Source organism: Gadus chalcogrammus, chromosome 9, assembly GCF_026213295.1.
Source record: "Gadus chalcogrammus isolate NIFS_2021 chromosome 9, NIFS_Gcha_1.0, whole genome shotgun sequence".
In the NCBI taxonomy this organism is placed as follows: Eukaryota; Metazoa; Chordata; class Actinopteri; order Gadiformes; family Gadidae; genus Gadus; species Gadus chalcogrammus.
The window spans coordinates 14,656,079-14,678,021 of NC_079420.1; the positions used below are offsets into that span (position 1 = coordinate 14,656,079).

At 39.4% G+C, this 21,943-nt stretch overlaps 2 protein-coding genes and 1 long non-coding RNA gene across 5 annotated transcripts; 1 reads left to right on the forward strand and 2 right to left on the reverse strand.

The window, feature by feature from the left end:
• Positions 1–1,324: 1,324 nt before the first annotated feature.
• Positions 1,325–8,776, reverse strand: amn1 (antagonist of mitotic exit network 1 homolog (S. cerevisiae)). Of its 3 annotated transcripts, XM_056599191.1 has the most exons (7): positions 8,656–8,774; positions 7,770–7,902; positions 6,861–6,990; positions 4,808–5,025; positions 4,287–4,343; positions 3,639–3,750; positions 1,340–3,209 (listed from the first exon to the last, which is right to left on the reverse strand). In XM_056599191.1, exons 1-7 carry the CDS (start codon positions 8,679–8,681, stop codon positions 3,139–3,141), a joined length of 747 nt encoding a protein of 248 aa, XP_056455166.1. In that variant the 5' UTR covers positions 8,682–8,774; the 3' UTR covers positions 1,340–3,138. The 3 variants fall into 3 exon arrangements, with proteins under 3 accessions (XP_056455167.1, XP_056455165.1, XP_056455166.1); XM_056599190.1 differs by having other exon boundaries at positions 1,332–3,750; positions 8,656–8,776; XM_056599192.1 differs by lacking the exons at positions 7,770–7,902; positions 8,656–8,774 and adding an exon at positions 7,465–7,763 and having other exon boundaries at positions 1,325–3,750.
• Positions 1,655–6,368, forward strand: etfbkmt (electron transfer flavoprotein subunit beta lysine methyltransferase). The gene is made up of 3 exons (XM_056599193.1): positions 1,655–2,093; positions 2,224–2,354; positions 2,430–6,368. The coding sequence occupies exons 1-3, from the start codon at positions 1,801–1,803 to the stop codon at positions 2,786–2,788; spliced, it is 783 nt and encodes a 260-aa protein (XP_056455168.1). The 5' UTR covers positions 1,655–1,800; the 3' UTR covers positions 2,789–6,368.
• Positions 8,777–11,196: 2,420 nt separating the features above from the next.
• On the reverse strand, positions 11,197–17,833 carry LOC130389414 (uncharacterized). Its single transcript, XR_008896549.1, has 3 exons — positions 17,743–17,833; positions 17,328–17,429; positions 11,197–11,340 (listed from the first exon to the last, which is right to left on the reverse strand). It is a non-coding gene; the product is annotated as an uncharacterized LOC130389414 (long non-coding RNA).
• Between the last annotated feature and the right edge of the window lie 4,110 nt (positions 17,834–21,943).

Genomic DNA, 21,943 nt, shown 5'->3' on the forward strand with positions numbered 1-21,943 from the left:
TGCCAGCGTCCTCTTCTATGCTGTGATGTGATGGGGAGGAAGCACTAAGAAGAGGGATGCTGGGCGACTGGAAAGGCTGGTAAGGAAGGCTGTCTTTTGCGTCTTTTGTGGGCGCTGAACTGGAGTGCATCAAATCAGTATCAGACAAAAGGGTACTTAGCAAACTGCTCACCATCTTGGACAACGACTGTCATCCACTCTACAATGCCATCACTAAGCAGAAGAGCTTGATCAGCTGGAGACTACATTCACTGCCATGCAAAACTAACCTTGTCCAAGGGCCAAACAACTGTACAACCTGTCAATTAATGGAAATGATAAATATACTTCTCAGCATAGTCTGACTCCCTCTCCACCGTCTATTATAATGAAAAAAGGTTGAATGATGTCTCTTGTATATTTGATGTGTCAACCACCATTGTTTACCTCATACGTAGAGAGTACACTGTACTGGCTATATTAGCCCTTATGCACAGCCCCTCCCTCCTTCCCTCAGCCTGGACTAAAGCCTAACTTAATCCTTGTAACTACATCACTTCAAACTCTTAATATTGATTGACTGCTGATCTATGCTTCACTCACTGTTTACACTATTCATTATTCATTATAATGCCCATATTTATTTATTGATATTATTATTGTTATTATTATTACTACATAATTCTCATATATTGTCCATATTTAATGCTGATCTCTTGACTTTATCCCTGCACTTCCTTTCCTATTTTGACTACTTTCGGTAGGTCTCTAAGCCCATTGATCTACTGATCCCCAGGGAGACTCTGAATTTCCTCAGCCTGAGGTGGTATGGGCGCCCCAGTGTGTACCAACACACAAGTGTGTCATTGTGTGTTGACCATATCAGATCCTCAGTGATGTGGACTCCCAAGTATTTAGCAATGCAATAAAAGATCAAGGACATGCCTTTTATTCGCAGTGTAATCTCTGAGAACAGACGCATCACACTTTTGGTACCGGTACTTGAAATTGGTCTTTGAAGTGCAAAGCATTTGGCCACTGGCAAGAAAATTAAATAACATAATTTCTCCCAACATGTTGCCTGAATCAAAACATGGAAGTCATGGGGTCATGGAAGGAGACCTAGTTTATATTTCATTGTGTGCATCTTAGAGGCTTGAATAAATATTTGGGCGTCGTCAGAATCTTGACAAAGCTCTTTGTAGATTGGGCTATATATGTTAGGCCAGGTTCCAGAGAATGGCATTACTGGGAAAGCATAATTTGTTAAAATATTTGTAATTCCTCAGAGCAAACATGAAAGAGTGAGGAGTGACACATGTAGAAAATGATGATACACATGAACTATGTTTATGAACCGTGACATTATGAGAAATATATGTTTCTTATTTGGCTATGGACTGTTAAATTAACTCGGTCTACTGGCATACTGATTTGTTTTAAGAAACAATTAAAGCAGAGGCCTATAGGTAATAATGCCGACGTGTTGCAACGTTTTAGAAGATTTCTTAGAATATATAACATATTTTTCTGAAACAAGGATTCAGTGTATTGAAATGTCATAAATAACATTGGAAGCTAAGGTCGAAACGTCGTCCAGGGAAAATAGGACGACACTTTTCACCTAGGAACTTTTCATCTCGGAACCAGCGTACCTCCAAAACGGGGAGGCGTATCACTGTCGGAGTACATGTCCGATTGTATTACATTACATCCGTGCAGCTCAGGAGCCGTTTCATGTGCTTCGTTCAACAGTGTATTCTGCTCATTTTCTAATGTGTAACTATTTGGCCTTCGTGGTTTAGTAGGCGTTTATATAAAATGAAGCTATATCATATCAGAAACCTTTGGGGAATGTTGCAAACCACAAACATATCAGAAAAGGTGTCCTGCTGCGGTAATAAACAACGATTTTCAAGTAGCTTGGTCTCAGCTGACATCGGGAGGTTTATCGTGGAGAATACAGAGATTGTTGGAGAGGACTCCTTGACACCAGAGATCAAGTTGAGGTTGTTGACGGCTAAATGCAGATTTTGGCATGCAAACCCAGTACTGTGGCCTCTCCCTGACCCCTACTGGGCGATATATTGGCCCGGGGGACAAGCTCTTGCTAGGTATGAATTTGACCACAACATAGTATTGTTGCAAGTGCATTAGGATTAAAATATATGACAACTAACAAACCTGTATGGTCTGTGGTTGGTCTCTATGTCTCTCGACATATGTTGGATTGTTGACTTACAGATATTTGCTGAATAACCCTGGAGTTGCTAAAGGCAAGAGGGTACTGGATCTTGGAAGCGGTTGTGGAGCTTCAGCCATTGCTGCAAGCCTTTGTGGAGCATCTCACGTAGTAGCTAACGACATTGACAACGGTAAGGCATTCAAATAATGAACCTAAAAATAACTCATAATAGCCATTGCTGACTTGCATTTTTTTCTTTTTCAAGTTTCTGCCATTGCCACCATCATAAACTGTGAACTGAATGGTATTGGGCCAGTTGAATGTTTGAGTGACAACATGATTGGCTCACAACCCAAGCACTATGACCTAATTTTGTTGGGAGACATGTTCTACGATGAGGCCCTCGCTGATGGACTTCACCGGTGGTTGGACAGCTGCATAAACGCCCACGGAACCACAGTCCTTATAGGAGACCCCGGGAGAGCCTCTTTTGAGGAGCACGACATTAAAAGACTCCTACAGCAAATAGCTGAGTTTGAGCTCCCTAAATCGGTGCAAATGGAGAATTATGGACTGACATGTAGTACCGTTTGGCGCTATCAGCCTAAATTGTCAACAATTTAGGATTTTTATATTTCATACATGCAAACATCCGAATGTGAGTTATTAATGTGAAATCTGTTTTTATTCTCATAATAGGAATTATAACATTATACAATTTTTTTAGATAAATATATTTAAATTAAACAAAATCCCAGTGCAGTTTTGAAACAGCAGCAGGAGGCCACGCCCTGAACTGTAACCACAGCCCCTTTCATCACTTAGAATATTTTACTTATTACTATGAACAAGTTTTGATCAGTAGCAAACAATGCATATAAATAAAAGAGAAAAAAAGTCAATATAGGAACAATGTGATAATATAAAGTGCAACATCTCCAATCAAGAACATGGAAACTTCAATACTAATGTTTCTAATACACAGTCCAGGTCAGATTTTGAAGCTTGCGTTGACCAATGTCATCCAATGGTAGCCAAATCTGATCTGAATAGGGAAGAGCCAATAAACGATGATTAATATATATTTGAAGTCATACATTCAGTTTCTTTATTTTTAAAGACAATACATTTCTTAACTGAAGCATTTAATGATACTCAAAGATTTTGTGCTGAGAACAGCTCTGCCCCCCAAAAAAACTATAGTATTTTTTTAACCAGATTGTAAACTATGGGATGTAAACTCAGGATGTCATAATGGGGGGACGAAGCCATGCCTTATCAGGTGGAAGCCTTAATCCTCCACATTCCCCAGGGGGTCAAGAAAACAGGCACATACCAACAAGTAGCAGCTAGAGAAACAGAATGTGAAAGAATCCTGTTTCAAAAGTCTCCTTTGTTTCGTCAATCAGCATCACAATTGGCATTGAGTGGTGGAATTTGGGTTTCGCAGGTAAAGATGTGGATGAGCACTTACCTGTGATGTGGGGACAATCATTGAAGACAAAACATTTGAGTTTGGGACAGTTTTTGAAGACAGCCCTCACCGTCTCATCTGTCAGCACTGGACATCGCGCCACCTGTAGTTCCTACAACACACTTCATTTATTCGTACATTGGCGTGACAAAATAAAAAGTACTAACAAGTAATGCTGGGTAAAAATATCTATTCATTTATGCACTGTAATTCATTTGTTCTCAATTCAATTTCGATTCAGATTTTTTTGGAATACATTATTTCCATTAAAAAAAAAGAAGCATACTCAGTCATTGAAATCTAGAAGCGAGTATGCCTAAATGTACATCCCCTTTTACATTTGTCCATGTCAGGATTATTACTTTTATGCTGCAAGTTTAGCTCAGGAACAATACTATACAATGGTGTGTTCCCTTTTTGCTAGTTAAAGCACAATGAAATGGTTAATTCATTTAGAAATGGTTCATTCTAAATATTATTTAGGTATTTTTGTCATCTGCATGTATTATTGAATCGATATCGAAGCCATAGGATCAATATCAAATGGAAGTCGAATCGATTCAAGACCTAAAGAATCAAAGCAAATTGAATTGAATTGTGAGGTACCTGGCAATACCCAGCCCTACTAACAAGCAAATGTTTACTTACACACAAGTTATTGCGGCACAGTCCTTTCAGAAGTCCAATGATCCCTGCATCTGTAATCTAGTAAATAAAAAAGATTTACATAAAACTTTAAACAAAATAAACAAATTAAAATAACGCTCAGCAGTCCTTATCCTTTCCCCATATCCATTCAGTTTACATGGGCAAGTTGCCTCAGCCCTGGCCAATTCAATGAAAACCAGAGGTCGGCCAGAAGAGTTTATACAGCTACTCACGCAAGTGCTGCGAGTTGGGAATTATCCAGACCGTGGCTGTTTCCTACCGTGAGAAGTTCTGTGCAGTCTGAGGGAATAGCTTATGAAAAACTTCCAGGAGTGGTACACAACAACCTGGTACAAAAGTTAAATGCACATGTACCTGAGGTACCTTAGCTAATGCTAATTAAAAGGTTGGATAGATCAAGGATCTGCGTTGGCAGAGGACCTATTTGAAGGGCCCTATTGGCGGAACAGCTTACGAGGGCCATAGTCTTATGTTCCTTGAGGGGCTGTGGAGAGGAGTACCCGTGTTCCTGAGAGGAGGAGCGTGTGCAGCAGGCTGCAGTTCTCCGCCAGTGCCTGCAGACCAACGTCGCCCACAGCAGGACATCCACTCAAAGAAAGGACCTCCAGGTGTTTACAGCGCCGGGCCAGGGCCTGCACTGCCTCGTCTGCCACGCCCACACAGTCACCGAGGTCCACGTTCTGGAGGTTGGGGCAGGAGGAGGCCAGAGAAAGAACGCCTACAATAGGAAGCAGAAATGCAGATTGACTCTAGGTGTGAACACGCAATGAGGAACACAGGAAACCTTCTTCCGGGGCCGCTTGGTGTTCACAAAGCAAGTTTTAAAAGGAGCGTAGCTTTTGAGTGTGGAGACTGTTGCTCAGTACACATACCTTGGCATTACACTTGGGAACAAGCAACATTTTCAGGACAATATATAGGCTGTTTGATGGAAGGGCAATCAGTGTCTAGTGATTCCTGCCGTGCTCAGCAGTTTCATGGTGGATAAGTCTTATGACCATTTTTATACAATTATTTTATCAAATCCATTTAAATGTTTTAACATATGTCGAGTAGTCTCTCAACCCAACAGTTTAAACAGGTTGAGTTACTCATTAAAAAAGTTATTTTTAACAGGCTAGCAAGGTCATGGGTATAAACATATCTGACCTCCCCCAGTGAATAAAACCTTTCAACTCAAAAAATAAATAAAAAGAGAAATCGGAAACCACAGGATTGAGTTCAAGACCATTATTTAGAACTATAAGAAAGTATTACAAAAGCCAAGCAGGTCTGCAGAGGAACTGTTTTTTCAGCTTCGGGACACAATTCTTATTCAATATACTGTGATTTATTTCATAAACTCCAAGGCAGGGATGATATTAAACAATTCCCATGCATGGCTTTGTAACGTAATTCACACATTCATACCAAGGCCACATATGCCCTTTCCAATTAAAGAGTCTTCTTTATCAGGCTAAGGAGGGATCCGGAGCCTAGGGAGGCGGTCAGCTCATACAGGAGGCCATTCATCATGTGTCAATTCTAGAGATACGAGCAGTCAAGATGTTCGAGAGACCCAGACGCTCAAGGCCACAAGAACAAGTGTAATTCCCGCACATAGCCACAAACAAAGTTGCAATGCCAACACATAGCCGCAAGGGACAGCACAAAGACACACACGGGTATCCAGGGGCGCGGGAGTTCAGCACCATGCTTAGCCAATCAGAGCACATAACTGAGTCCACGCCTGCCCAGTAGATAAGTCCCAACACATAGCCCAGGGGGTTAGAACGCTCCAGGTAAAGCATCCTTTTGAATGCCCTACTAAGTGTATCTCCACGCGTTTGTACTATTCCCCTCCTTTTGCTTCATGTATGCTGGTCTAAACCTTTGCTAAATAAAGTGAGTTAAAGCGATCCTGACTCTGCAGACTTTTTCCAAAAAGAACACGGCAGCTTCACCATCAACAAACTTCCGTATCTTTCGCCATTGTTGAGATCTGTCACACGTATCATCATCCAGCTTATCTATGTCCCTGTCTAAACACTCTCCCCTACCGTCGTGCATGCGTCATCGACATATTTTGACATTACAGCCCTAAAGATAAATGGACAGACTCTTCATAGAAGGGCCGTAATCTGCCCCAACAAACAATAAATGCTTTGTCTATTTGAAAATATGAAAACATGCTGTAATTTGCTGTAAAGAGCAATTGCGTCTGATGTTTTCTTTTAATCTTCTTTATAATACATTGACCAGACCTGCTTATTAAGTGGAATGGGGCAGATTATATTACACATATTGAATCAATTACATCCAACAGACACAATAATATTAAATAATAACATTTGAAAAATGAATACATTAAAAAGAACAGAACATGTAAATTCCTACTAAATGCTTTCAAGGATAACAACAGGAACATGAATATTTCACACCACGACATCATCAAAATGCTAATTCAAGGAACTGAATTGAGGGATAATACATTATCACCATAAAATCCCGATCCATCACAAACACCATCACATTTTACTACAGTTATACATGAAATCATCAATTAAAGCCTACCCTCTGAGGTGATCCCCGGACTGTTGTTTAGGAATATGGTTTTCAGACGAGGGCAACAGATCCGGCCCAGAGCTAGGTCTGACACTTGACAGCATTGAAGATCCAGTGTCTGTAGGCCTGGATGCAATAACTGAAGATGGAATGAGAATTCTCTTCAGAAGACGGCGACACACACAGGAACCATGAATAAGATTGAGTAATGAAAACATGCTGTGCAATGCTTATTGTGACACATACTAGAATAGGGGGTTCCCTAGATATGCTTGCCATCTAAAGTAAAAAATTGTATACAGAGAAATACTTATTGGACCTATTTACTTGATATCCACACTCCTTCTACAAATATTATTCCTGTTCAATGCAATTTTTTTTTTTTATAAAATCGGCCTGCTATCGTTTCATTCTTTGGATGGATAGAGGAATTTGAAGACCAATTCAGTCTGATGAGTGAGATTGAATCCCTCAGGAAAACACCACTATGAATTCTAATCTTCTCAAAAGAGTTACTCTGCAGAACAGGAGAACAAATACATTCGTAAGAAATCCAAGGTGGGCCTACGCTAGAGAGAGCTACCCACCAGCGATGACAACAGCGTACACATACCATTGTCCATTACACTAATGACGTGGGTCGGCTTAGCTCAGGGGGTACAGCGGGTTGACTTGCAAGTTACCGAAAGGTTGGTAGTTAGATCCCTGGTTCCTCCTAGCTGAGTGTCGAGGTGTCCCTAACATTCACTGAAGGAATTCACTGCATGTTAGCGTCGGTGTATGACCCGTTGTAGGTCGCTTTTGATAAAAGCGTCTGCTAAATCCATTTTATGTAAACGTGGCTTATTTTGGGATACACCCATATTCTAGTTAGCCTTTTTCCATTTGACCGACTCCATGCCCAGCTGAAGGACCAACCTCACTGATGTTACCATCGCTGATGGTTCCTCTTGAAGACATTATCTGTACCAGCTTGTCCTTGATGCCCGAGGGCAAGGAGTGGATCTCCCTCAGGTAGAAGACAGCTGAGTTTGCCACGCAATCTGCACAGCTAAACAAAGGGAGAACCAGATATTCACATAAACTAAAATCTTTGCAGCATAGCGTTTGCACACACTTGGCTTGCATTGGTCAGCTATGGAATATTAAAAAAATAGGCTAGAATATAGTGTTGAGTTCAATGGTAGCACTGAAGAGAAGGCTGTTTAATACATGGCCATTGGAAGAAAGCAGTGACAAACACCCTCTTGGCACAATCAACAAACGTAAACAACAAATATTATAAATAACTAATGTTATAGCCGTAAAGCATCAGTGAAAGCTGCAGGGAGTCGCAATGAGCAGTTATGACAAATATAGCAGCATCTGATTGTTGGAACAGAGTAGGCTACACATCAGTGGCTTGACAGTTTCTGATTAATCCAACATTATTAATAACGATAAAAAACGTAGACCTATCAATGAACCATGTTTAATTATATCGACTCAAATTCAGACCGCACATCGATGTTGAAAAAGAACACTGAACAAGTCTTGTACATTCTGCTTTGCTTTGTCACTTCGGTCGTTCCAATAATTGAATTGTTATTTCAGTGTTGATTTAGTCTATTCATAACCATCGCCCAACTAGATAAGTAATTAGGTTAACGGATACATTAAGAAAAGGCTGCATCATTTAGACAGGTATGCATTGCATTGTTGCTGATGCGGGATGGCCAAATGAGAGGTGTCTTGCTATAGTAAATGCTCGCATTAGGACATTTGCACAATGCAATTTGATCTAATACTATAGTAGCCAACTTACATGTTTAAGAGCGAATTCACTGCCATTTCGCTAAATTGGCGTTTTCATTTTAGAGAAATGCTTCAGTGTTTGTTGTTCTCTTCTTCTTTATTTATTTTATGTCTCTGAATTGTATGATTGTGCTTTGTCTCCTACTACTGGGGGTAATAAGGACTTATTTTCAACAGCGAAAGACAATGATTTTCAACAGAGAACGGCATTTATTTTCAACATAGAAAACTGGATACCTGGATGTATTGTCAATGTCATCCAAGTAATTATGGTCATTAATTCGTGTTGTTGCAAAGCAAGCCACACTATTGTTAATATTGTATATTAGCACTTTGAGATCATTGAATTGATATAAAGTGCGTTATAAAAAAATATATATATATTATTATTATTGTTATCTTGTCTCGTACATTGAAAGTTTGTGGGGGGAAACGCTCAAATCAACCACTCCAAACCTGAACCCCTGTGAGAGTTATCAAAATCTATTATTATTTCAGACTCTTTCAGACGTTTTATTTCTAGTTTTTTTCTATTTCTATAATCGTCCCATCGTTTTGGGGATTCTACTGTCATACACTTGTTTGTTATTTTCTACGTGGTTCTCTCAGAATGTCTATTTTACACTGATAGAGTAGATCATGCGATGGTGAATAGCTACTACCGCACATAGCCTTTTACTAATTATATCATGTCAGTAGGAGTAACTTGTTCATTGGCATAGTTTAATACATTTTTGTGCCGGTGTTGTGCCGAAAAGTGATCAGCGGTCCAGAAAGTGATTTCAGCCGCGGGAGCGCGCACAGCCTGTTAAAGCCAGGCTATATCGCCTCGAAACGTGTGTGCGGCAGCAAAGTCATATCAGTCATAGTAGTCAATAGCACTACGGGACTATTGTCCGCTGTATTAACACAGATATGTATTTTAAGGAGACAAGACATCGACGTTGTACGGGGATCGACGTCTGATCAGTCATAGGCTAGTCAATAGCACTACAGGATATTGTCCGTGAGTCAATTACCCTTCTTTATGTTTTTAAACCACTGTAATCGAAATTATTTCTGTGTATCTATTTTATACAATAAAACATGTATTTTCTTACTATACATTGTTTTCCCAGATTATAGATTTGTGAAGAAGAATTTTTTTTCTTCTCAAAATGAATTGAAAACATTCATGAGTAGGTAGGCTACTATCACATTAAATAGATTAGGGTTCAAACTGACACTATAACATTCATGTGGGCTATGTGGGGTAGATAAGAACAAATCCAGTCTCTTTTATCAGCTGTAATACGTTATAAAGCGAAAATATGACACATTGGAGTCCTTTTCCTCCTGCCAGAAAATGATCTCAAGCCCTCTCTTGGTACTGAAATGTTTTATTTGCCTTAAAATGAGTTGAGAACATTCATGAGCATCAAATTACATAGATTATATCCCATCCAGTGTCTATTACCAGCTGAAACACATTGACATGGGTAAATATAAGACATTTAGGTCGTTTCCCTCCTGCCAGAAAATGATCTGAAGCCGAATCTTGGTACTGAAATGTTTTATATGCCTTAAAATTAGTTGAGAACATTCATGTTGCTTGATATCAATTTTGAATCATACTGTACATATTTTGCCTTGAAAGTGCCGTGGCCTTTACTGGCATTATTATTATTGTCATTAATATAACAAGTGTTTAATTCACTGGGTTTTTAATATTGTTATTTTTAAATAAAATGAAGTTATTTGTTCTGCAAATCTGGTCTGCCAATCTTTTTTTCTAAATGTTTGGTTGAAAAACGGGGGGTCGTCTTATAATCAGGGTCGTCTTATATTCGGACCAATACGGTAGTCAGTCTTTGGGCTAAACCTTAGCATTAATTTGAGTAAAGTAAAGTTGAAAATGAAAAAAATGAAAAAACACAGTATGGGGAAATATATTTATTTAACAAAGTGGCAGATATTTTGTGATCTAAGAATAGGACATCTTTGTAATGAGGCTAGTTCTTCAGTTGCTGTCAGACAAAAGCGGTTCCCATTCTTTGAGGCTTTGAATGGTCCAATAAGGTCAACACCTATAGGGACAGACATAAACACATGCCAATTCGACTCATACAAGTACCTGCCCACAGGCGATTATGTTATAGATATAGGAAAGGCAATACAGTACATTAAGGAAATAATAAAAATTAAACTATGACTTTGAGAAGTTGTAGCCATTTCACAGAACCCAAAAGGAAGATATCTCACCAATCATATGCCATGGTGACTTTGGTTTGATGGGCTTCAGCTCTGGTGCCTCCTTCTTCACTTGCTCCAACCTCTGGCATGACAAAGGTTTTCACCTTTACAACACAAGGAGATTAAACACAACATATTTAAAAATATGCTCTAGAGTAGAGACGATTTTCTTTGAGTGTCACAGTAGTTTTAAAGAACAATTACTTATATAAGGCAATCACTATGAACTATTCTTTAAATCTCATGTGCAAGTGGCATCAGCGTTTCACAGGAAACATTAGAGCTGATCTGGATCAAACACAACTTGAACACTTGCCCAGTCCTGAGCATCTCTGGTAATTGTCTTCCAGTACAAGCGTTGGTTGACCTTGTCCTGCATCCTCTTGGCTCCAAAGTGGCCAGCATGGACTTTTGTCAGCACCTCATCCTTCTCTTTCTCAGTGAGGAGGCCAGTTAAATAGGGCTGACATGAACAGAAAAAACTGTAATGATCATCGCACCAGTGCGACCGGGTAAAAATTCCATTCGCATATGCGATCAAAATGGTCGCAGTCTAGACTGCGGTCAAGCCAGCCGACTCATCAAGATCGGCGGTCAAGCCAGCCGACTCAGTTTTTTGCCGTACCTGTATATACTAGCCATTACGGTAATAGGGTCTCAGAACTAGTTTCAAATAAAAGCATTCGTCGGGTACATACAAAAAGACAGTCAATAAAAGCAAATACTATCAAAGGAAGTGTACGGCCGTTGTGGTATTTACTTTCAAAATAAAAGCCCACCAAACATTCCAATATGAGACATATTACATATGATTTTGGATTCGATTTAAAAGAAAATGCCCTGTTATTCCAGGCTCATTTCACTTCAGGGTTATAGTTCACCATGTGTGACCCCATGGGGTCGTGAACTATAACCCTGAAGTGAAATGAGCCTGAAATAACAGGGCATTTTCTTTTAAATTGAATCCAAAATCATATGTAATATGTCTCATATTGGAATTTTTGGTGGGCTTTTATTTTGAAACTCCACAGGTGACCCTATGGGGTATTGAACTATAACCATGAATTGAAATGAGCCTGGAATAACAGGGCATTTCCCTTGAAATTGAATCCAAAATCATATGTAATATGTCTCATATTGGACATTTTGGTGGGCTTTTATTTTGAAACTCCACATCAGAATGTTCTGAAACCTTTTGCGTGACCCCATGGGGTGGTGAACTATAACCCTGAAGTCAAATGAGCCTGAAATAACAGGGCATTTTCTTTTAAATTGAATCCAAAATCATATGTAATATGTCTCATATTGGAAACTTTGGTTGGCTTTTATAATGAAACTCCACATCAGAAATATGATCCACATGTAAAAATATGTGGATCATATTTTTACATATTTTACATATTATTACATATGAATCCAAAATCATATGTAATATGTCTCATATTGGAAACCTTGGTTGGCTTTTATTTTGAAACTCCACATCAGAATGTTCTGAAACCTTTGCGTGACCCCATGGGGTCGTGAACTATAACCCTGAAGTGAAATGAGCCTGAAATAACAGGGCATTTTCTTTTAAATTGAATCCAAAATCATATGTAATATGTCTCATATTGGAAACCTTGGTTGGCTTTTATTTTGAAACTCCACATCAGAATGTTCTGAAACCTTTGCGTGACCCCATGGGGTCGTGAACTATAACCCTGAAGTGAAATGAGCCTGAAATAACAGGGCATTTTCTTTTAAATTGAATCCAAAATCATATGTAATATGTCTCATATTGGAAACCTTGGTTGGCTTTTATTTTGAAACTCCACATCAGAATGTTCTGAAACCTTTTGCGTGACCCCATGGGGTCGTGAACTATAACCCTGAAGTGAAATGAGCCTGAAATAACAGGGCATTTTCTTTTAAATTAAATCCAAAATCATATGTAATATGTCTCATATTGGAATTTTTGGTGGGCTTTTATTTTGAAACTCCACAGGTGACCCTATGGGGTATTGAACTATAACCATGAATTGAAATGAGCCTGGAATAACAGGGCATTTCCCTTGAAATTGAATCCAAAATCATATGTAATATGTCTCATATTGGACATTTTGGTGGGCTTTTATTTTGAAACTCCACATCAGAATGTTCTGAAACCTTTTGCGTGACCCCATGGGGTGGTGAACTATAACCCTGAAGTCAAATGAGCCTGAAATAACAGGGCATTTTCTTTTAAATTGAATCCAAAATCATATGTAATATGTCTCATATTGGAAACTTTGGTTGGCTTTTATAATGAAACTCCACATCAGAAATATGATCCACATGTAAAAATATGTGGATCATATTTTTACATATTTTACATATTATTACATATGAATCCAAAATCATATGTAATATGTCTCATATTGGAAACCTTGGTTGGCTTTTATTTTGAAACTCCACATCAGAATGTTCTGAAACCTTTGCGTGACCCCTTGGGGTCGTGAACTATAACCCTGAAGTGAAATGAGCCTGAAATAACAGGGCATTTTCTTTTAAATTGAATCCAAAATCATATGTAATATGTCTCATATTGGAAACCTTGGTTGGCTTTTATTTTGAAACTCCACATCAGAATGTTCTGAAACCTTTGCGTGACCCCATGGGGTCGTGAACTATAACCCTGAAGTGAAATGAGCCTGAAATAACAGGGCATTTTCTTTTAAATTGAATCCAAAATCATATGAATATGTCTCATATTGGAAACCTTGGTTGGCTTTTATTTTGAAACTCCACATCAAATTGTTCTGAAACCTTTTGCGTGACCCCATGGGGTCGTGAACTATAACCCTGAAGTGAAATGAGCCTGAAATAACAGGGCATTTTCTTTTAAATTGAATCCAAAATCATATGTAATATGTCTCATATTGGAAACCTTGGTTGGCTTTTATTTTGAAACTCCATATCAGAATGTTCTGAAACCTTTTGCGTGACCCCTACGGGGTCGTGAACTATAACCCTGAAGTGAAATGAGCCTGAAATAACAGGGCATTTTCTTTTAAATTAAATCCAAAATCATATGTAATATGTCTCATATTGGAAACCTTGGTTGGCTTTTATTTTGAAACTCCACATCAGAATGTTCTGAAACCTTTTGCGTGACCCCATGGGGTGGTGAACTATAACCCTGAAGTCAAATGAGCCTGAAATAACAGGGCATTTTCTTTTAAATTGAATCCAAAATCATATGTAATATGTCTCATATTGGAAACTTTGGTTGGCTTTTATAATGAAACTCCACATCAGAAATATGATCCACATGTAAAAATATGTGGATCATATTTTTACATATTTTACATATTATTACATATGAATCCAAAATCATATGTAATATGTCTCATATTGGAAACCTTGGTTGGCTTTTATTTTGAAACTCCACATCAGAATGTTCTGAAACCTTTGCGTGACCCCATGGGGTCGTGAACTATAACCCTGAAGTGAAATGAGCCTGAAATAACAGGGCATTTTCTTTTAAATTGAATCCAAAATCATATGTAATATGTCTCATATTGGAAACCTTGGTTGGCTTTTATTTTGAAACTCCACATCAGAATGTTCTGAAACCTTTGCGTGACCCCATGGGGTCGTGAACTATAACCCTGAAGTGAAATGAGCCTGAAATAACAGGGCATTTTCTTTTAAATTGAATCCAAAATCATATGTAATATGTCTCATATTGGAATTTTTGGTGGGCTTTTATTTTGAAACTCCACAGGTGACCCTATGGGGTCGTGAACTATAACCCTGAAGTGAAATGAGCCTGAAATAACAGGGCATTTTCTTTTAAATTGAATCCAAAATCATATGTAATATGTCTCATATTGGAAACCTTGGTTGGCTTTTATTTTGAAACTCCACATCAGAATGTTCTGAAACCTTTGCGTGACCCCATGGGGTCGTGAACTATAACCCTGAAGTGAAATGAGCCTGAAATAACAGGGCATTTTCTTTTAAATTGAATCCAAAATCATATGTAATATGTCTCATATTGGAAACCTTGGTTGGCTTTTATTTTGAAACTCCACATCAGAATGTTCTGAAACCTTTTGCGTGACCCCATGGGGTCGTGAACTATAACCCTGAAGTGAAATGAGCCTGAAATAACAGGGCATTTTCTTTTAAATTGAATCCAAAATCATATGTAATATGTCTCATATTGGAAACCTTGGTTGGCTTTTATTTTGAAACTCCACATCAGAATGTTCTGAAACCTTTGCGTGACCCCATGGGGTCGTGAACTATAACCCTGAAGTGAAATGAGCCTGAAATAACAGGGCATTTTCTTTTAAATTGAATCCAAAATCATATGAATATGTCTCATATTGGAAACCTTGGTTGGCTTTTATTTTGAAACTCCACATCAAATTGTTCTGAAACCTTTTGCGTGACCCCATGGGGTCGTGAACTATAACCCTGAAGTGAAATGAGCCTGAAATAACAGGGCATTTTCTTTTAAATTGAATCCAAAATCATATGTAATATGTCTCATATTGGAAACCTTGGTTGGCTTTTATTTTGAAACTCCATATCAGAATGTTCTGAAACCTTTTGCGTGACCCCTACGGGGTCGTGAACTATAACCCTGAAGTGAAATGAGCCTGAAATAACAGGGCATTTTCTTTTAAATTAAATCCAAAATCATATGTAATATGTCTCATATTGGAAACCTTGGTTGGCTTTTATTTTGAAACTCCACATCAGAATGTTCTGAAACCTTTTGCGTGACCCCATGGGGTGGTGAACTATAACCCTGAAGTCAAATGAGCCTGAAATAACAGGGCATTTTCTTTTAAATTGAATCCAAAATCATATGTAATATGTCTCATATTGGAAACTTTGGTTGGCTTTTATAATGAAACTCCACATCAGAAATATGATCCACATGTAAAAATATGTGGATCATATTTTTACATATTTTACATATTATTACATATGAATCCAAAATCATATGTAATATGTCTCATATTGGAAACCTTGGTTGGCTTTTATTTTGAAACTCCACATCAGAATGTTCTGAAACCTTTGCGTGACCCCATGGGGTCGTGAACTATAACCCTGAAGTGAAATGAGCCTGAAATAACAGGGCATTTTCTTTTAAATTGAATCCAAAATCATATGTAATATGTCTCATATTGGAAACCTTGGTTGGCTTTTATTTTGAAACTCCACATCAGAATGTTCTGAAACCTTTGCGTGACCCCATGGGGTCGTGAACTATAACCCTGAAGTGAAATGAGCCTGAAATAACAGGGCATTTTCTTTTAAATTGAATCCAAAATCATATGTAATATGTCTCATATTGGAATTTTTGGTGGGCTTTTATTTTGAAACTCCACAGGTGACCCTATGGGGTCGTGAACTATAACCCTGAAGTGAAATGAGCCTGAAATAACAGGGCATTTTCTTTTAAATTGAATCCAAAATCATATGTAATATGTCTCATATTGGAAACCTTGGTTGGCTTTTATTTTGAAACTCCACATCAGAATGTTCTGAAACCTTTGCGTGACCCCATGGGGTCGTGAACTATAACCCTGAAGTGAAATGAGCCTGAAATAACAGGGCATTTTCTTTTAAATTGAATCCAAAATCATATGTAATATGTCTCATATTGGAAACCTTGGTTGGCTTTTATTTTGAAACTCCACATCAGAATGTTCTGAAACCTTTTGCGTGACCCCATGGGGTCGTGAACTATAACCCTGAAGTGAAATGAGCCTGAAATAACAGGGCATTTTCTTTTAAATTAAATCCAAAATCATATGTAATATGTCTCATATTGGAAACCTTGGTTGGCTTTTATTTTGAAACTCCACATCAGAATGTTCTGAAACCTTTTGCGTGACCCCTACGGGGTTGTGAACTATAACCCTGAAGTGAAATGAGCATGGAATAACAGGGCATTTTCTTTTAAATCAAATCCAAAATCATTTGTAATATGTCTCAGATTGGAATGTTTGGTGGGCTTTTATTTTGAAAGTAAATACCACAACGGCCGTACACTTCCTTTGATAGTGCTTTTATTGACTGTCTTTTTGTATGTACCCGACGAATGCTTTTACTTTAAACTAGTTCTGAGACGCTATTACCGTAATGGCTAGTATATACAGGTACGGCAAAAAACTGGGTCGGCTGGCTTGACCGCCGATCTCGATGAGTCGGCTGGCATGACCGCAGTCAGTCTAGAGCCCCGGTAGTAGCTTCCGTCTCTACACGGTCACGGAGAACCACCAAGCACTAAACTATTTCCAATAAATGTAAGGCCAAATTGAACAAACAGAACGAGCAAACAGACAAACTTTGTTTTAAAAAATTAACAAAATCCATGGCCTTAATAAAATATTACGAGAGTAGGCCTAACTGTTAATTCTGTTAATTTATCTCCACAATGACATGCAGTAAACCATGTAAATGGCTTACCTCTGAAAGCAAAAAAAACTCTTTACTGGTCTCTGAGAGATTAGCTCCTTGCTAGCTAGCTAGCCAGCCATCTTGGTTGTTGTGTGACACAGGGGTTGGGTCCTGGGTGAGGGAGGGAGAAGGGCGAGGAAGGAAAATTAGTAAAAGTAGATCCTTTGACGTGTCTTAAAAGGGCATTAGATAGCATATAACAGGAAAATACTTGAAAAACCCTACGTAATTTTCGCACTTTGTCATTCTTTTGGTCGAGGCAAACTGGCCTCTGTATTGACTTCGAATCACTGCAACAAAGCTTAATATTGACTTTACAGAAGAGCAAGGTTGACATTCTTGGTAACAAACGCGAAACAATGTTCACTTGCTACTGCATCTTGGTTATAGTATCTGTTAACGAATAAAAGGAAAAGTTATTTACCTTTTGGGAAGTGGCAGTCCCAGAATCGTGCTGACTGGTGCTGACAGACGTCCATGTGGCGCAAAATGCCCGCTCGGCGGAAGTGTAATAATAATAAATAATAATAATACATTTAATTTAGAGGCGCCTTTCAAGACACCCAAGGTCACCTTACAGAGCATATAGTCATCATAAATCGTTTAAAAAACAAGACATTGTGGAAAATAAATAAATAAGTAAATATAATAAATAAAAAAATAAAACAAAAACAAGACAAAACAAAACAAACAAACAATCAAAACAGTGATCAGTTAGACGTTGTGTGCGAGTTTGAACAGGTGAGTTTTGAGTTGTGACTTGAAGGTTGTAATGGTGTCTGACTGTTTTATGTGTGGGGGAGGGAGTTCCAGAGCCTGGGTGCTGAACAGCTGAATGACCGGGCACCCATTGTAGTGAGTCGTGATGTGGGGATACATAGTAGTCCAGCAGAGGTTGAGAGGAGGGAGGGGGCTAGGTTGTGGAGAGCTTTGTAGGTGAGGAGTAGGGTTTTGTATTGGATGCGGTAGTGTACTGGGAGCCAGTGAAGTTGGATGAGGACAGGGGTGATGTGGTCAGATGATTTGGTGCGGGTGATGATCCGGGCGGCTGAGTTCTGAATGATCTGCAGTCTGTTGATGAGTTTGGTGGGGAGTCCGGTGAGGAGGGCGTTGCAGTAGTCTATGCGTGATGTGACAAATGAGTGAACTAGGATTTCAGTGCTGGATTGGGTCAGTGATGGGCGGAGTCTGGCGATGTTGCAGAGGTGGAAGAATGCAGTCCGGGTGATGTTGTGAATATGGGGTGCGAATGAGAGGGTGTTGTCCAGGATGACGCCGAGGCTCTTGACTTTGGAGGAGAAGGGTACTGGGAATCCATCGATGATTATGAGTGGAGCTTGGGTGTGTTGTGATTTAGTGAGGGTGGATTTGGATCCGATGAGCAGGGCCTCGGTCTTGTTTCCGTTGAGTTTCAGGAAGTTCCTGCTCAACCAGCTCCGGATCTCTTCCAGGCACGTGATGAGGGAGGTGGGGGGGATGGCAGCGGTGGGTTTGGTGGAGATGTAGACCTGTGTGTCGTCAGCGTAGCAGTGAAAATGGACCCCATGGTGACGGAGGAGTGTGCCCAGCGGGAGGAGGTAAGTGGTGAACAGGAGTGGACCCAAGACTGACCCCTGGGGGACACCCAGTGAGACACCTGAACACCCAGACTTGTGGTTGCTTAGTTGAACAAATTGTTGACAGCCGGTGAGGTAGGATGTAAACCAGGAGAGTGCAGCACCAGTGATCCCAATGCCAGCCAGGCGGTCCAGGAGCAGAGGGTGGGAGATGGTGTCGAATGCTGCGCTGAGATCGAGGAGGATGAGAATGGTGAGTAATCCAGAGTCGGCTGCAAGGAGGTAAGGTGATCAGAACCAAAGACCAGTGCTGATAAAATATAATTAAGTACTACTACGGGGATCACAGCTGATTTTTTTCTAACATAAATAGTAAAATACAATTACCTAATAAAAAACATTAAATTGATTGAATTCAGCAAAATGTGTATCCAAACTACTTTAAGTTTTTTTTATATATATATATATATAAAGGTTGTGTTATGGATTAACCGAGATATAAAACACTTAGACTAATTGAAGAGAAAGAGTAAAAGACATCGAGGGTTCCGGAGCAAGTATTGACCAAAGACTTTATCGTGAAGAAAAACAACAACGATAACAGCCGGGTGGGTCTGACAGAGTCACTGCTGGATCACCGGTCCCAGCTTCTTTTATACACACATACATACATCAGTTCCTTTGTTCGAGGCTTCCGCCCACAACAATCCTTGTCTAACCACATCTTCAACAAAGTGATTTAGAACATCAGTCTGAGGTCAGCATGCATTAACCCCGTAGCCAAGATGACCCAAGGCAAAAGGCTGAGGTCAACATGCCTTAACCCCGTAGCTTCCTGCTCATATCATGTGTCCCACCATTAAGATATAAGGCCTAATAATAATCATAGTTTACCATAGAATATACTCATTAATTTCTACCACATTTGCTACTGTTTGTTTATTTATTAAATATAAATTAACCCTATTCCCTGTTTTTTACTGTGTAAAATTATTAAAACCAAAGATCTCTGAATGGGTAAAATGTATAGCTTTTATGGAACTTGGATCTTCCTCATAGAATACAATTAAATACTAGGGAATAACAGCGAATAACATACTCCATCAAAATATAGTAAAAAAAACAATTAATAAAAACATAAAATGTATTGAATACAACTCAATGTGATTCTAAACTGCACACAAAGTATTTTTTATTACATAAAGGTTGCTATCTTTTATCTATTGAATATTAATTAACCCCAGTCCCAGTTTGTACAGTGTAGCCACCCTACGTGGTCCCAGTGTTATCTAACGTAAACCTTGGGCCTGGGGTTGCCACGACAGATGTCATAAAGGGGGAGACATAGCAGTGACTTATCAGTTGGAGCCTTTGACCCTCGACCACCCCAAGGGGCTCAGGGAAAAGGCACCACAGAATGAGAAACAGAATGTGAAAATAGAACTTTCCCATTACACAGACCTATCTTTGCTATGGGCCCGGCTCTGGTGCCATCACGATCAGTGGTACAACCTTTATCCATGTCATACCTGGAACTGCATTTGCTTTGGTTCGTTTTTTCTTTAGTACATTTACATTGAGGGCATATTACAGATGATCTTATCCAAGGCGACTTGTCCATAAATACATTCACACACCGACGGCGGAGTCGTCAGGAGGGACATTTACATGTGTTCCTCATGGACGTGTTACAAAAGTTGTGCCTCCTCGTTTACGTATAAGTGGCCACTCCAAGGCTGACTCACGTCACGGTGAGAGGAAACGCCCTCCCATGCCTCCTCGTCTGAAGATTTAGAATGTATATTCTGATGGCTTAAATTAGAGTTAAGGTAATCCTTTGCCCGGTTAAAATCAGACACTACCAGCTTTAGGATTATGACTGTATATGCCACAGACAAATAAACTGGCACTGTTAACTATTACAAATTAATGTTTTACTGTTTAAATGAATATTGCTTTCACAGGGCTCATCTCTTAAACCCATGTGTTGAGTCATGGTGATTAAAGATCAGGTTAATAAACAAGGCGATGAATGGATTTTTAAGAAAGACCTCACTTCATAAAACTAATGTGTAATATGTAACTTCATGTAACTGATGTTTAATATGTAAACCTTTAGTACGTAATTCTTGGATTACTATATGAAATGTATCTTGGATATCGTGGGCGTGAACGTCCGAAGGCCCGTTAATTAACCTGATCTTAAATCGCCATGACTTACCACATGTGTTTAAGAGATGAGCCTTGTAAAAGCAATATTAATTTAAAGGGTAAAACATGCATTTGTAATAGTTAACAATACCACTTTATTTGTCTGTGGCACAGTCATAATCATAAAGCTGGTAGTGTCCGATTTTAACCGGGGTATGGATTAGGTTAAGGAGTGGGAACCGCAGGAGGGCCAGACGTCTCTGTAAGGGGCCACCTAAACGTAAATGAGGCGTCGGGGGTTCATCGGAATGCAGGCATTTGTTGACCAAGGAAGGCCAGGTAATATCAATACAGTGTTTAACATTTGGCTCCATTGTGGCAATATTTAGCTTATATTCTTGCATACTTAAAGTTAACTTTACTTATACTTAATATCTAAGTGAACTGAGAAATAGACTGATGTCATTGACTACAGAGGGATATCTGTCTGAGTGATCGTCGGTCAACCCAGGAACCTCTGAGGTGTTATGAATGACAAAGGGACAGGGCCCGGAACAGCTCTTCAACCTCTCTCTGAGGCTTAAAGGTCCCATGACATGCCACCAGGTGTGGTGTGATTAGCCGTTACCCTGCGTTCACACCAAAAGATGCATTTGCTGCCCGAACGCGTTGACGCCTGAGTTTTGCGGCGCGTCAAATCAAGTTTTGCGGCGCGTCAAACTTTTGACGCGCGTCAAAAGTTGAAATATTTCAACTCGAGCAGCATTTGACGCGCCGCAAAATACGTGAACGCGCCCTTCGCCCGTGCCCGTCAGCGGGCACGGGCATGCCGCGCCGCAAATCAGATTTTGACGCGCGTCAAATCAAGTTTTGCTACCCGTTTTCTCGGCAGCAAATGCATCGGCAGTAAAGCAGCAA

Bases quoted from the DNA above. Each gene is read 5' to 3' on its own strand.
- etfbkmt (XM_056599193.1), top strand. From the start codon at position 1,801: ATGAAGCTATATCATATCAGAAACCTTTGGGGAATGTTGCAAACCACA. The intron at 2,094-2,223 runs GTATGAATTTGA...GTTGACTTACAG, and splicing joins GGGGGACAAGCTCTTGCTAG to ATATTTGCTGAATAACCCTG. The intron at 2,355-2,429 runs GTAAGGCATTCA...TTCTTTTTCAAG, and splicing joins AGCTAACGACATTGACAACG to TTTCTGCCATTGCCACCATC.
- amn1 (XM_056599190.1), bottom strand. From the start codon at position 8,681: ATGGCAGTGAATTCGCTCTTAAACAT. The intron at 7,903-8,655 runs GTAAGTTGGCTA...CCCTTTGTTTAG, and splicing joins GTGAATTCGCTCTTAAACAT to CTGTGCAGATTGCGTGGCAA. The intron at 5,026-6,860 runs GTAGGCTTTAAT...TTCCTATTGTAG, and splicing joins TCCGGGGATCACCTCAGAGG to GCGTTCTTTCTCTGGCCTCC.